Genomic DNA, 12191 nt, shown 5'->3' on the forward strand with positions numbered 1-12191 from the left:
ATCTTGAGCAAAGATCAAGCAGTATAGTAGTTAAATATCCAATACATCTCCTTATATCCTACAGTAGCTGTAGGACAGAATGTGTTGTACTACAATAGCTAAATCTGTCAAATTATACTTTACTACCAAAGCAGGTTACCAAGATAACCTGCTCTAACTTAAAAAGAAAAGAACAAACTTTTAGAATCCAATCAGAATAACAGAGGCTATAGTTTGAGTGGCAGTTGTATTTTCCTGAGACCTAATGTATAATCGGTGCATTCTGTATCATAATCCAAACACAACCCACACAACCAACACCAAAGGTCACCACTTGGCCTGCCCTCTACCACCGCTAAGCCATCTGTCATATTTGGCTGTTTCACATCTGTGTGTTAATACTGAAAGAGGAACATTTTCCCTCTTTCTGCCCATTTTTCAATGAGTCTAGACCTTTGAAAATGCCCAGCTTTTATAAAGATGATGGTCCATTTTGTTTAAGAGAATAAAAGATATGTTTAGCCCTGAAATTTTGCTAAATGATTCCACACAAACCCCCAGAAATTATTTATCCAGAATGCTAGAGCCCTTCTCATAATCCCCCAGGTATCTGGTAAAAGTAAATTTGATCAGTTTTCTCTTTTGAAATTACTCTTTCATTAAAATCAGTCAAGACAGAGTTGTCAACTATGGAGACCACTGAATTCAGAAGAGACAGGCTGTGATATTTGCCCGAGTTACCAAAAACAAGTCACTTCACCTTCTTCTGCCTTATTTCTTCATCAGTATAACCAGTTAGTCTCAAAGGTGCCTCTCTACCCTACCTTGTGCTGTCAGTGTAATGTAGATGAGAATACTGGTGCCTTTGTAAAGCATTCTAAGATCCACAGATGAAAGGTGCTACATAAAGAGCCAGGTTGCTATGTCATCAAGATAGACATGTCCAAGACCACCAAATGTCATTTAGTTATATATTTTTAAGAATCCTTCACTAAAAAGAGTAGGTGGAGAGTTTACAGGTCTGAAATTAAAAAAGAACTTTAGATGAGATCAAAGGTAGGATATGATGACATAATAATGGTGCTCAGCCCCTGATCCACTGCCCAAATCTGGCCCACAGGATTGTGTTGTTCAGCCCACAGGGCTTCCCATGGGTCTGAAAATATGTGGTGGGGGAACAATGGCAGCGGTAATTACCACAACTTCCATAACCACTTCCAGAGCTGCCACTGCTCACCTCCTACCCAATTTCCAGACCTGTGGCAAGTCCTGCGGGTCAGCAGACATTATGGATGTGCGAAATTTTACCAGGTGTTTGTTTCTAAGCTGTTTTGACATGTTTTGTGCTCAAAACAGGAATTGAAATTAAACAAAAGGCTCTCAAACAGCTTCAAAACGAAATGAGGGCACTCAAAGCACTTTGAAAGTTTTGAGTTTCAAAGCCAGGCTTGCTTGCAGCTAAACGGAAACTAAGGAGAGGGAGGGGGAAGATAGCGGGAGGACTGCTCTGATATTGACATCTAGTTCCCAGTTCGATTCCCCAGCTTTCTGATCACTTCCCCCAACTCTCTGATCATTTCTCCAGCTCTTCCTGGGGGGTTCAGGCCCCCAATCTGTGTACAGGGTTTCAGCAGCCTACAGCGGCAGCCTGCTGAAACCCCCCATGCAGATCCAGGGACAGCCTGCTGAAATAGTCCCACGCGCCGATCAGCCTGCTGAAACCCTGCGTGCAGATCCGGTGGCCTGCATCCCCCAGGAAGAGCTGGGGAAATGATCAGAGAGCTGGGGGAAGCGATCAGAAACCTGGGGAATTGAACAGGGGGTTGGGGGAATTGTTCAGGTCCCTGAAAATTCCCCCAGTTACTAATTCAATTTCCCAGCTCCCTGCTCGCTTCCCAAAGTTCTTCCCAGGGGGCGCGGGCCTCCGGATGTTGTGGGATGACAGCAGGTTGCCACTGCCAGCTGGTGAGGGCGGCGCCTCTGGGCTATTTCCCCAGCTGGCAGCAGCAGCCTGCTGAAACCTCACCCGCAGATCTGGGGGCCCATGCTTCCCTGGAGGGTTGAAGGGCTGTGCCAGACTCCTTCTGAGGGGCGTGGGCCCCCAGATCTGTGTGCAGGATGACAGCATGCAGCCGCTGCCAGCCGGAGCCAGTGCCAGCATCTGAGTCTGCCTGGCACAGCCTGCACTAAGCACTGGGAAAAACCCAGTGTTTGCGCTGGACCCAGCCAGCAGCGGCAGCCTGCTGTCATCCTGCATGCAGATCTGGGGGCCTGCGCACCCCTGGGAGGAGTCTGGCACAGCCTCACAGTCCTCCTGGGGGGCGTGCGCTCCCAGAACTGTTCGTGGGATGACAGCAGGCTGCCGCTACCAGTTGGGGCCAGCGGCAGCACCAGCCTTCCCAGTACTTTGCACGGGTTGAGCCAAGCACCGGTGCTAGCTGGCGGTGGCAGCCTGCCATCATCCTGTGTGCAGAGCTAGGGGACACATGGGATTATAGCATGCTGCCACTGCTGGCAAGTGATATGTTTTGCTTTGAGCAGTTTGAGGTTCAGTTTCCCAGAAATCCCTTCACCTATCTCCTTGAAACTTGGCAGGCTTCATGCCCTCAGAAGGGGCTACCATCCCTGCAATTTTCATCTGAATCAGGCAAGAAATGACAAAGCTATAGGCATTTTTATGACTCTCCATTATAGCCTACGGGCAAAACATCAAAACAGTGTCAAAACAGCGAAACAGTTTCAACAAAACAAAACGGAACAGTACTTCGAAACAGCGAGACGAAACATTGTCTCTTCGAAATGGCAAAACAGAAGTCAAAATGAAATAGTGCACAGCCCTAAATGACATGATCCCACATGTCACATAACTACGCAGCTGGATGCAGTATGCAAGACCACACTAACACACAGGGTTGTTCCATGTCTGGCTCTGGCATATGGGACCAGGACGATGTTCCAAATCACATTTGTAGACTGATCCACATGCATCAACCTCACGCTGAATCCAGCCTGTGGACCAACCCTGCCCAGGGGATCCAGCCCACAGACTGGCTCTGCACCATGCATCCAGCCTAGATGGTAGGAAGGCTGACCACCACTATTCTATAACTATGAACATAACTGCAATGGAAATAATTTTCAAAGCATGCATCTCAAAATCGCCAAAAACAAGGGAGTAGATTCTGCACTGCACCTGTTGTGTGACGAATCTTAGCAGGAAGAAGGAGGAAGCAGGTAATTCAGAAAAGGAACACGCACTGTATTTGTCGTTGGACAAATTGTGCCTGCGTTTGGGCCAGAACAGAAATATCCCAGGATTGATATGTTCACACACTGCACTCTGCCCTTCTAATCAGGGTTTAGTGGGTGGTTTGATGCACTGCTGCTTTTCTGCCATTGATTTAATGATGCAATCCCAGGATAACACTTCAGACACATTTTGAGATCCCTCAGGATAAACTGTTACCATTTTTTATCCTGTGAACTTTTTAAAGATTTAGCCCCGGACAATGGACATGGACGTCTGGACAATTGCACTTTGTCCAAGGGTCTCAGAACCACTTCTGCATCAGCCAGTTTTGACGGTCCCAATCCATAATCTAAAAGAGCTATACTATCTCTCATCTCCCCATCTTTGATATTCCTTCATTTATGCTCAGAACATTTCTGAGGCCTGGGCTATATCGTAAGAGAACAGATGACACATTTCGCTGGTAAGATGCCAGGTTGCATTATGTTATCTTTTCACATTAAATATTGGAATACATTGAGAACTAACAAAATAACTCTCTGGATGTCATGACCCTTCCCCTCCCATTTTGACTTTGTATTGATACGTTTGCTAATATTAACAATACTTTCTAAATCATTACTTTTGCTTGACTATGTCTACACTTTTGTGATGCCCATAAGAATGCCAGAGGAAAGCATGGTTTAGCCCATCTACTCGGCATGTACCAAATGCAGAAACAATGAGATAAGAGCTGCTTCAGGGGCACTCCCCACCACTGGTCTTGTGCTCTCTGCTTCTGGTGTGCTCAGGAGCTGTAGTACAGAAAGCACCCCCAAAAAGGGCTTTACCACCTCATTTCTAGGTTAGGAGTGTGTAGAATAGGAGTGAATGGGTGAATGCTTCTCAGTGGTGTTTTCAAGGGTGACAGTGAAGTGGTAAATACATATTTTAATGGAGAAAAATGCATGGGAAAAAATAGGTCCAGAGTTCATAAATGACTCAAACATTCCTCTGATGTATATACTCTTCAGACTGCACACATGAACATAATGCATATCTCAAATATGGCAAACAACTTTAAGCTGTTAACTTGTTTCCTGTGAGAAAAGATCCAGTTTTATACTGTTTTGAGATATGTTTTCCCATGAGAGATTACTGCTCTAATCATGAAGCAAAAAGATATAGAGCCCAATACTCCCCTCTACTTCAATGATCAGATAGGAGCCAAAAATTGTCAATCTCACTGGCAGAGGCACAGAATGGAGAGAGGTGCTTCTAAAGCAGCTCTTTACTTGTAGGCAACAGTTGCGGCTGATAGATCAGGGACAGAGCTTATTCTTTAGCTGACTAACCCTCCCTTTCCTGCACACCTAAATGCTGAAACCCTGGCTATTACTGAAGTCTAGTCTCCATGGATAGATCTATTATTCGGGCTGTTAAATAGGAGAATCAGCAGCTAGTAGACAGCAAAACTGTCCTGAGAAAGGATAACTTGATTAGTGGAACATCAAGACCCTTAAAAAGTGAAAGAGAACAACAAGCCATTAAGTCAACTGACTCCCCTAGCTGACTTAATAGTAATGTCACTGCTGTTGCACTGTGGAGAATGTACTTCTATTGCAAGCCGAAAATCAGCTTTTCCATTTAAGACATGAACTCCAATTTTGGGGGGCTGATTTTGGGGAACAGGTGTGTGGTATGTAAGTAAATACGGTAATAAGGAACAAGTTAATTACTCCACTGGATAAGGCACCAATAACAAATGTAAGATATTAAAGAAATTCACATCATAGAAATTCCTAAAGGGAAATGATCTATGGCACTAAATGGTCTAGTCCAAGATTTCTCAGACATTTTCACAGCTGAGCCACACGTTAATAAAGAAATCGTCTCATCGAATATCTCCTCTCCTGTTTGTAAATGTGTTACCTTGTGGCAGCTATAGTAATTGCATTTGTGGAAAAACAACAGCAGCAATGTGTTTATGGGATTTTAGCTATCTTTCAGTGAAACTGAGTGCCTGTAAAGCAGGAAGGCAATCAACACCAGGTAATCACCATAGTTTTGTACAAACCAGTCTACAAGCATATTATTTCGTCTGCATTCTGGCCAACAAGTGCAAATATAAAATAATATTGTCTAGACAAAATAACCTCTATGCTTCATTCTCTCTCATCAAGATTTTAAATGATCCCACTGAAAGTTGAGATAAGTTGTCCTTAGATTTTAAATGTCTAGAGACTGGTAGCATAGTATGTCCTCAAATAGGGACCCTTAGCTCTTGAATTAATTATTGACCAGTTTATTCTGAGGAGTCTACATGTGTAAGGCACCAGCTGTGATGACTTTTAGGATTATTAGATGATGATGCATGGCAAATAAAACCTTTTTCTTATTTCACTGAGACTATATAAGGAATGGAAGAGTGAAAAATAAATGTTAAGGGGCATCTGAAATTCTTTAAGGTGACCCTTTAATTCCTTTATTTGATGTAATCATCACTCATTTCATCGCAGTTAATTAAATGTAGCGGCACTGTCATACAATTTAAGATTTCAGATGATCAGAAATGAAAAATAAGGTGATGGTAAGCTCTCTTCTTTCAAAGGGACTTTTCTAACTCAGGGCTCCTGACATCACATGCACAGTTTTGAAAGAGTTTTGCTGATGATTCTATTCACTAAGGAGTAGGATAGGTGATTGAGTGTAGATTTCTTTGGCCTTATGGAATAGATAACATAAACCAAACAACAGTGTTTCTGTTTTTTGTCTAGGAGCAAGGGTTTGTTAGCTGATAAACACTTTAATGTCCATTCAATTGTCTCTTAAGTTCCTTAAGTTCTGATCATATGTTAAACTCCTCCTAAAACTATTTCCTTAATACTTTCCAAAATGAGGTCAGTGTCATTATCGTTGGTTATATTCTAATCTATAGACAGAAATGGAGTGACACTTGTAGCAAGACTTTTAGGCACCTGACACACATTACCCTTAAGACATGGTTAACTAGTTAACCCTGTCTCAAATAGCAACCTGGCCAAATATTAATTCAATTAATGGTGTGCTAAAACCAGGAATAAATGCCCAAGTTATTACACAAAATATATGTAAAAACTATTTCTCTGGCTTCTATCATGCTTTTAACTGAATTTGTGGCCAGTGCTTGCAGCCCCTGGAGTACACTCCTGGAGTACAGTGAGCTCCCCTAGCTGGGTTCCCCTCTCAACTGACAGAGCTCCCAGCCACAAAGCACAGGGTGCCCTCCTAAGACTGGGGACACTGATCACCGATGGGGATCCCAGCCATGAGTGTAGGGTGCGCCCCCCACAGCTGGGAACTCTGAACAATAGTGGGGCTCCCAGCCACAGGGGTATCCTGTGTTCCTGCAGGTGGGAGTCATAGCAGTGAGTGGAGCTTTCAGTCATAGGGGAACACCATGCGTCCCTGCAGCTGAAAGCCCACACAGCACCTCCATCTGATGGGGCTCCCAGCCAAAGAAGTGCAGATTGCCAGTGCAGGGGGAGTCCAAGATCATGATCCTGGGCTCTCCCTGCACCAGCAATATGAAGTGATGGGGTCTGATGCTTGGTCCCACAATCACATTCCTGCCATGCATGTGTGGCAAGGCGGGAGACAATCGTTGAGACCATGCATCAGATCCCATTGCGCCTTTTTTTCAGTGTCTGTCAGTGGCCAAAAGGCCAGATTCTCAGGTAGAGTAAGCATCTGAAAATCTGCACAATATGTCACAGCTGCATTTTTGTATAAAATCTGTAATACAGGTAAACAGGGCTTCACAAAAATCCACCTTTGCAACTTTGGCCAATAAAACATGAAGTCCACAATTCTCAAGTTATAGTAATCTGAAGATTTTGCATCTCTCAACCAGCTGGAAGCGGAATAGCTGTTAGAGGGAAGAATGGTGGTTTTGAAATAATAGTTATTGTAGATATGCTTTTTTAAACTGTTTGAATTGCATCATTCATTGTGTGGTCATCTACAGCTAAGCTTACATTCTGAATTGGAAATTCTTCGTAGAATACACTATATCAGACAAATATATTTGAAAAAAAAAGTCTTTCAGGATAGAGGTGACATGTATAAAACATTCTTTTCTCATTGACTCTCCATTCCCTTCTTCTAACTCTTTTCTTACGCAAAATGCACTATCATGGAAAATAATCCTAATTCCCTAAGGCTATCATTACATAGTCACCATTGCAATACTGAATTTCAGTATTGTCTTTTGGAGACTTGCCATATTTCACCAAAAAGGAAACCAAATGATAAAGGCAAATTATGTTACAGTAATATTAGAATATTCACATTCAGAGCACCAGTAAAAAAACAGAAAACAACCCATTTATAATGCCAGATTAAACAATCTAAGCATTTAGATTTGTTTTAAGATATGGACTGCAGCTAATGGTTATTCTAGAGCCTATTCAATAATGCTGCCCAAGGTTGGGATAGGCCATTGTTACAGTTGCACATAAAAATGGTTTATCTTTTCTTTTTAACATGTAAAACAACTTGGGAAATAAAATGCCAAGCTATGTTAAAGAAATACCACTAACATCTGAATATTAAGAAAAGTCAGGTTTAGAACTCCTTGCAACCTCAATTCTGACCTTTTTTGTGCGTATGTTATAATGCCGCCTTTATTAACTTGACTGCATACTATTCAGATGCTGGAAATGGAAAGAAATTCAGATTGTAACTCAAATTGGAACCTACTGTTTTGCTGATATAACTTGTGCTGATATTCATGCACTGCAGTCCTTCACTATTGCAGCAACCTCCACATCTGTAGATGGATACACATGGTGGTTTAAAGAAGGTGTTTGTTGTTGCTCCAAACTCTTTCCCGACATCCACACAAACCTCACGTGGCATGCATTGAGTTTTTCTCCATTCATTATCAATACCTGCCAAGTTATAGGGAAGTTCATATTTCAGGTTAAAGAAAAACAATAATGATAGCTTTCAACTCCCATAAATTAATGGGAACTCACTTGTGGTTAGAATCAGAATGCTAGGGGGTTAATATTAAGATGCGTTCTTTAATGAAGCACAAATTTTGTTGGGTAGCGTTCTATTTTCCTTTGTGCATCTCATTAGCATAGATAGAGTTTCTACTTCCCCTGCAGAGTGGATGCTTAAGTGAAGATGTGTAGGCTGAGTGTGTGCAGTAGGCTAATGCTGTGCTGCACATGTATACAAAATCATTTTGCATCTAAAACTTGAAAATGTAGATGGCCAAAAACCCATGGCTAGTTGGTAGTAAACTCAAAAGGAAGAGGGATTTCCCATATTTTAGCCCCAACAACTGAACGGTTAGGGCATTTGCCCAGGAAGCTGGATGGTCAAAAGGGGGCTTGAACCTGCATCTCTCTGTCTTTCAACTATAGCACACAGTAGGTATGATCCAGGTCCTTGGGTAGCCCAGGAATGTGGGGACAGGAGGAAGAAGATAGGCCGTAAGGTGTGTGGCTGCTGCCCTCAGAGGGGAGGAACCTAGTTTCTAATTTGGAACCTTCTGCCCAACAAGGCACACATTTTCCCCACAGCTAATGACTATTAAATGCAAAGGAGAATAGCTCAGCTTCAAAAGCGACACTACAGAGGGGTCTGGGTAGTGCCTGTTATATGGTGCTTGGAACACTATACTAGAAGTCAGAAGGATGCAAGGTCAAGACGCAGTTTGTGTTGGAGTTTATTATGGCACCTAAATGGCATGTGTAGATGCTCAAACTGCTGTAGTCCAGGGTGCATATGCAGACACTGTGCCTAGGACCACAGGAATCTGAACCAGGGCAGAGCAGTCCTGGGCTGCCAAGGGGTCCAGTGGATAAGCCCCAGGAGGCAGTGTCAGGTGGCATCAGGGGTGGATGGGGCACAAAAGTGCCCCAGAGTGCAGAACTCTGTGGCTAGGCAGCAGGCAGGGGACTAGCCTTCTGCTGCCTGGGCTGACCGGATGCAATGTTTGCCTGGGCTAGCATTTACATGTGCGTTTAGGTGCAGTTATTTTCATTGCCATAAGACAGTACTGTCCCTGACAGTGCTGTCTTATGGTGGAAAAAAATAGTTTGCTGTGGTCTAATAGCATGACAAGTATAGACTGCGATGCTTTACAAATTAGTTTACTGCATATTTCATAGATTTCATAGATTTCTAGGGTTGGTAGGGACCTATAAGAACATCAAGTCTGATCCTCTGCTCTGGGCAGGAAAGAGTGCTGGGGTCAAGTGACCCTAGCCCTGTGCTTGTCTAATCTCCTTTTAAACACCTCCAAGTTAGGGGAAAGCACCACCTTCCTTGGAAACCTATTCCATATTTTGGCAATCCTCACTGTAAAGAATTTTTTCCCCGAGTTCCAATCTAAATCTGCTCTCCTTCAGTTTATGGTCATTGTTTCTAGGAACCCAAGGGGTGCCCTGGTAAACAGAGTATCCCCTATTCCCTACTGACCCCTCCGGATGAGTTTGTAGACAGCCACAAGATCACCTCTCAGCCTTCTTTTGCGGAGGCTGAAGAGATGCAGGTCCCTCAATCTGTCTTCATAGGATCTTACCTGCAGGCCCTCAGCCATATGAGTAGTCTTCCTCTGAACCCTTTCCAGGTTATCCACAACCCTCTTGAAGTGCAGCACCCAAAAATGGATGCAGTACTCCAGCTGCGGCCTCACCAATGCCACATAGAGGGGAAGTATAACCTACCTAGACCTGCTCGTGCATAGTAAAATGCACATGTAGATGCACGCACACTGTCAAACTACAATTATTTTAAGCACGCTACATTGAACAGAAACAACTGACACGCATTATTTGGCTATTCCAGACAATTTGAGATATGTGCTGTGAACCATCTGATGCACCAATGGCATACATCAACAGCTGAATGCACATGAATGTCTCCTGCTTAAATCAGAGAAAACTGACAACTTTTTTTCCCCGTAGCAATTTTCTTGAACCCACACAGTACTACCTCCTTACTTCTGTCAAATCCCTAAAGATCATGGAAACTTTCTAGCTGAGGATGGTGCATTTAACTTTAATGTACCATCAGAGAATAGTCTACTTTTCCTATGGCTATAAGCATTGGTTTATTTCACTATAGAAATAAAAAGTCTAAAATTCCTAAATTATGCTTGAATGCAAACCAAATACCTTAGGAGTTCTCTTCTGTGCTTACCTTTAAAAATGTTTTTGACACAACTGAGAAATTTTAGGAATCTGAACTATGGTGTTTTGTAGGCATCGTATTTCCTGCACTTACTTTTCAAGATCTCCGCATTATAATGTGCTGCAGCAAATTTTATTGAATCATCTGTTCTTGTGTCGAAGTTAGAGTGTTCCCTGTTGTGTTGCCAGCCCCCTTTCCTCAACTGACATTTGAACATTTTCCAGTATTCTGGGTAAAGTACTGTCATGAGTTCATCCACACTGGATACAGATCGCAACTGTTCTTCCAGGTCTTTGTTTGCATAAGCCTGTTAAAGAAACATGAACACTGAATTACTTTCTGCATTACAAAAATTAGGCTCGTAAATTAGCTTGAAGAACAGCTAAAATTTCATAAAACAAAGTTTTGCCCTAAAAACCTTCTTGGAAAAAACAAAACACAAAAAGAAACAACTCTACAGTGATGTAGTTCACAATGTCGGAGGGTGTGTCTCTGAGGGTGGGGGAGGGGAGGCTTTCATTAAAGCAGTCCTGAGAGCTGCTCCAACTAAAGTGCCGGCAGCGTCTTGTGCATCAGCATCCCTGTACTTCAAAATGGCGGCGAGGGCACTAACTAAAGCTTGTGGAGCAAGTTTTAGTTAAAGCACCTCTGCCACCATCCCTGCCACAGGGATGCTGATACATGATACGTGGAGGCTGGTTCTATTCATTGAGTCTGTTCCAACATGCTGTAATTACAGCATGTCAGGGCAGCCTCCCAGCACATCTGCAGACATCCTGACACTGCAATCGCTACAGCTTTCCCTCACTTTATGCAGGTTCTGTATGTGCAAATTAGCTCTTATGCGATGACCCTTTTTATAACAAAAATTCATTATATGCGAGGTAAGTTCACTCTTATGCGATCGGTGTGGTGGAAGCCCAGAGTTAGCTGCTTTGTGCAGTGCATTGTTGGAGTGACATGCACCAAAATACAGTTTCCTTTGTGCATCTATGCTCCTTGCTCGTTGTCTGTGCCACGTGTTTCTGTAGCTGCCGTCCCCATCATGGCTTCTAAGCATCCTGCTAACTTCTCTCCTACCCCTTTCCCTAGTCCATCAATGAAGTGCAAGAGAACTTCACTAACACTGGAGACAAAACTGGAGATTTTGAACTGTGCAGAAGCTGGTGAGGGGCCCTCTGCACTTGGTTGTGCTTGCGTGCGCTGTCTGCTATTGGCGAGTACTAAAATTGTCTTGTAAAAGTTGCAGAAATGGGTCTGGGGGTCAGTACAGTCGAGGTCTTGGAATGTATCCCTATTTGTTACATTGTAAAGTGGGTTTCCTTTACGCAAATTCAAGTTATGCACCACTTTCCAGGAATGCATATACTGCATAAAGCGAGGGAAACCTGTATCTCAACAATGACCACATCAATAATTCTTATATAAGCAATAGTTCAAGATAAGTGTTGTTCTCGTGAGAAAGGGATTGCAGGATAGTCTGTAGGCAATGCAATTTGCTGGCTGGCGCTGTAGCAAAACTCCCAGTTTTTCTTTTTTTAAATTTTAAAATACATTCTCTCCCCTTCCTCAACCATTTCTGACTTTTTCTCTCCCTCTCTATTCCCTATAAATATAAGTGAGCTAAGACATAGGATAAGCTTCAACATTTTATTTTGGTAGCAAGTTGTATTTGTTTTGTTTTTTCTCCTTCTTTATATTGTATAATTATTATGTTTATATTGATGTTTACTGTTGTATATTACTGTTTTACTGATACTATATGATTTAGGCCTACATATGTAAGTTAGCATAA

At 42.8% G+C, this 12191-nt stretch overlaps 1 protein-coding gene across 2 annotated transcripts in view; it reads right to left on the reverse strand.

Moving 5' to 3' along the window:
* Positions 1 to 12191, reverse strand: part of VEGFC (vascular endothelial growth factor C) — a 152214-nt gene that overhangs the window by 34078 nt on the left and 105945 nt on the right. For both annotated transcript variants that reach the window (XM_019521813.1, XM_019521814.1), the window contains exons 2-3: positions 10490 to 10703; positions 7949 to 8139 (exon numbers count right to left, since the gene is read on the reverse strand). In XM_019521813.1, coding sequence (XP_019377358.1) covers positions 7949 to 8139; positions 10490 to 10703 — 405 coding nt within the window. The remainder of the gene's footprint in view (positions 1 to 7948; positions 8140 to 10489; positions 10704 to 12191) is intronic.

Source organism: Gavialis gangeticus, unplaced genomic scaffold (assembly GCF_001723915.1).
Source record: "Gavialis gangeticus isolate Ggan-Ray unplaced genomic scaffold, GavGan_comp1, whole genome shotgun sequence".
Classification (NCBI taxonomy): Eukaryota; Metazoa; Chordata; order Crocodylia; family Gavialidae; genus Gavialis; species Gavialis gangeticus.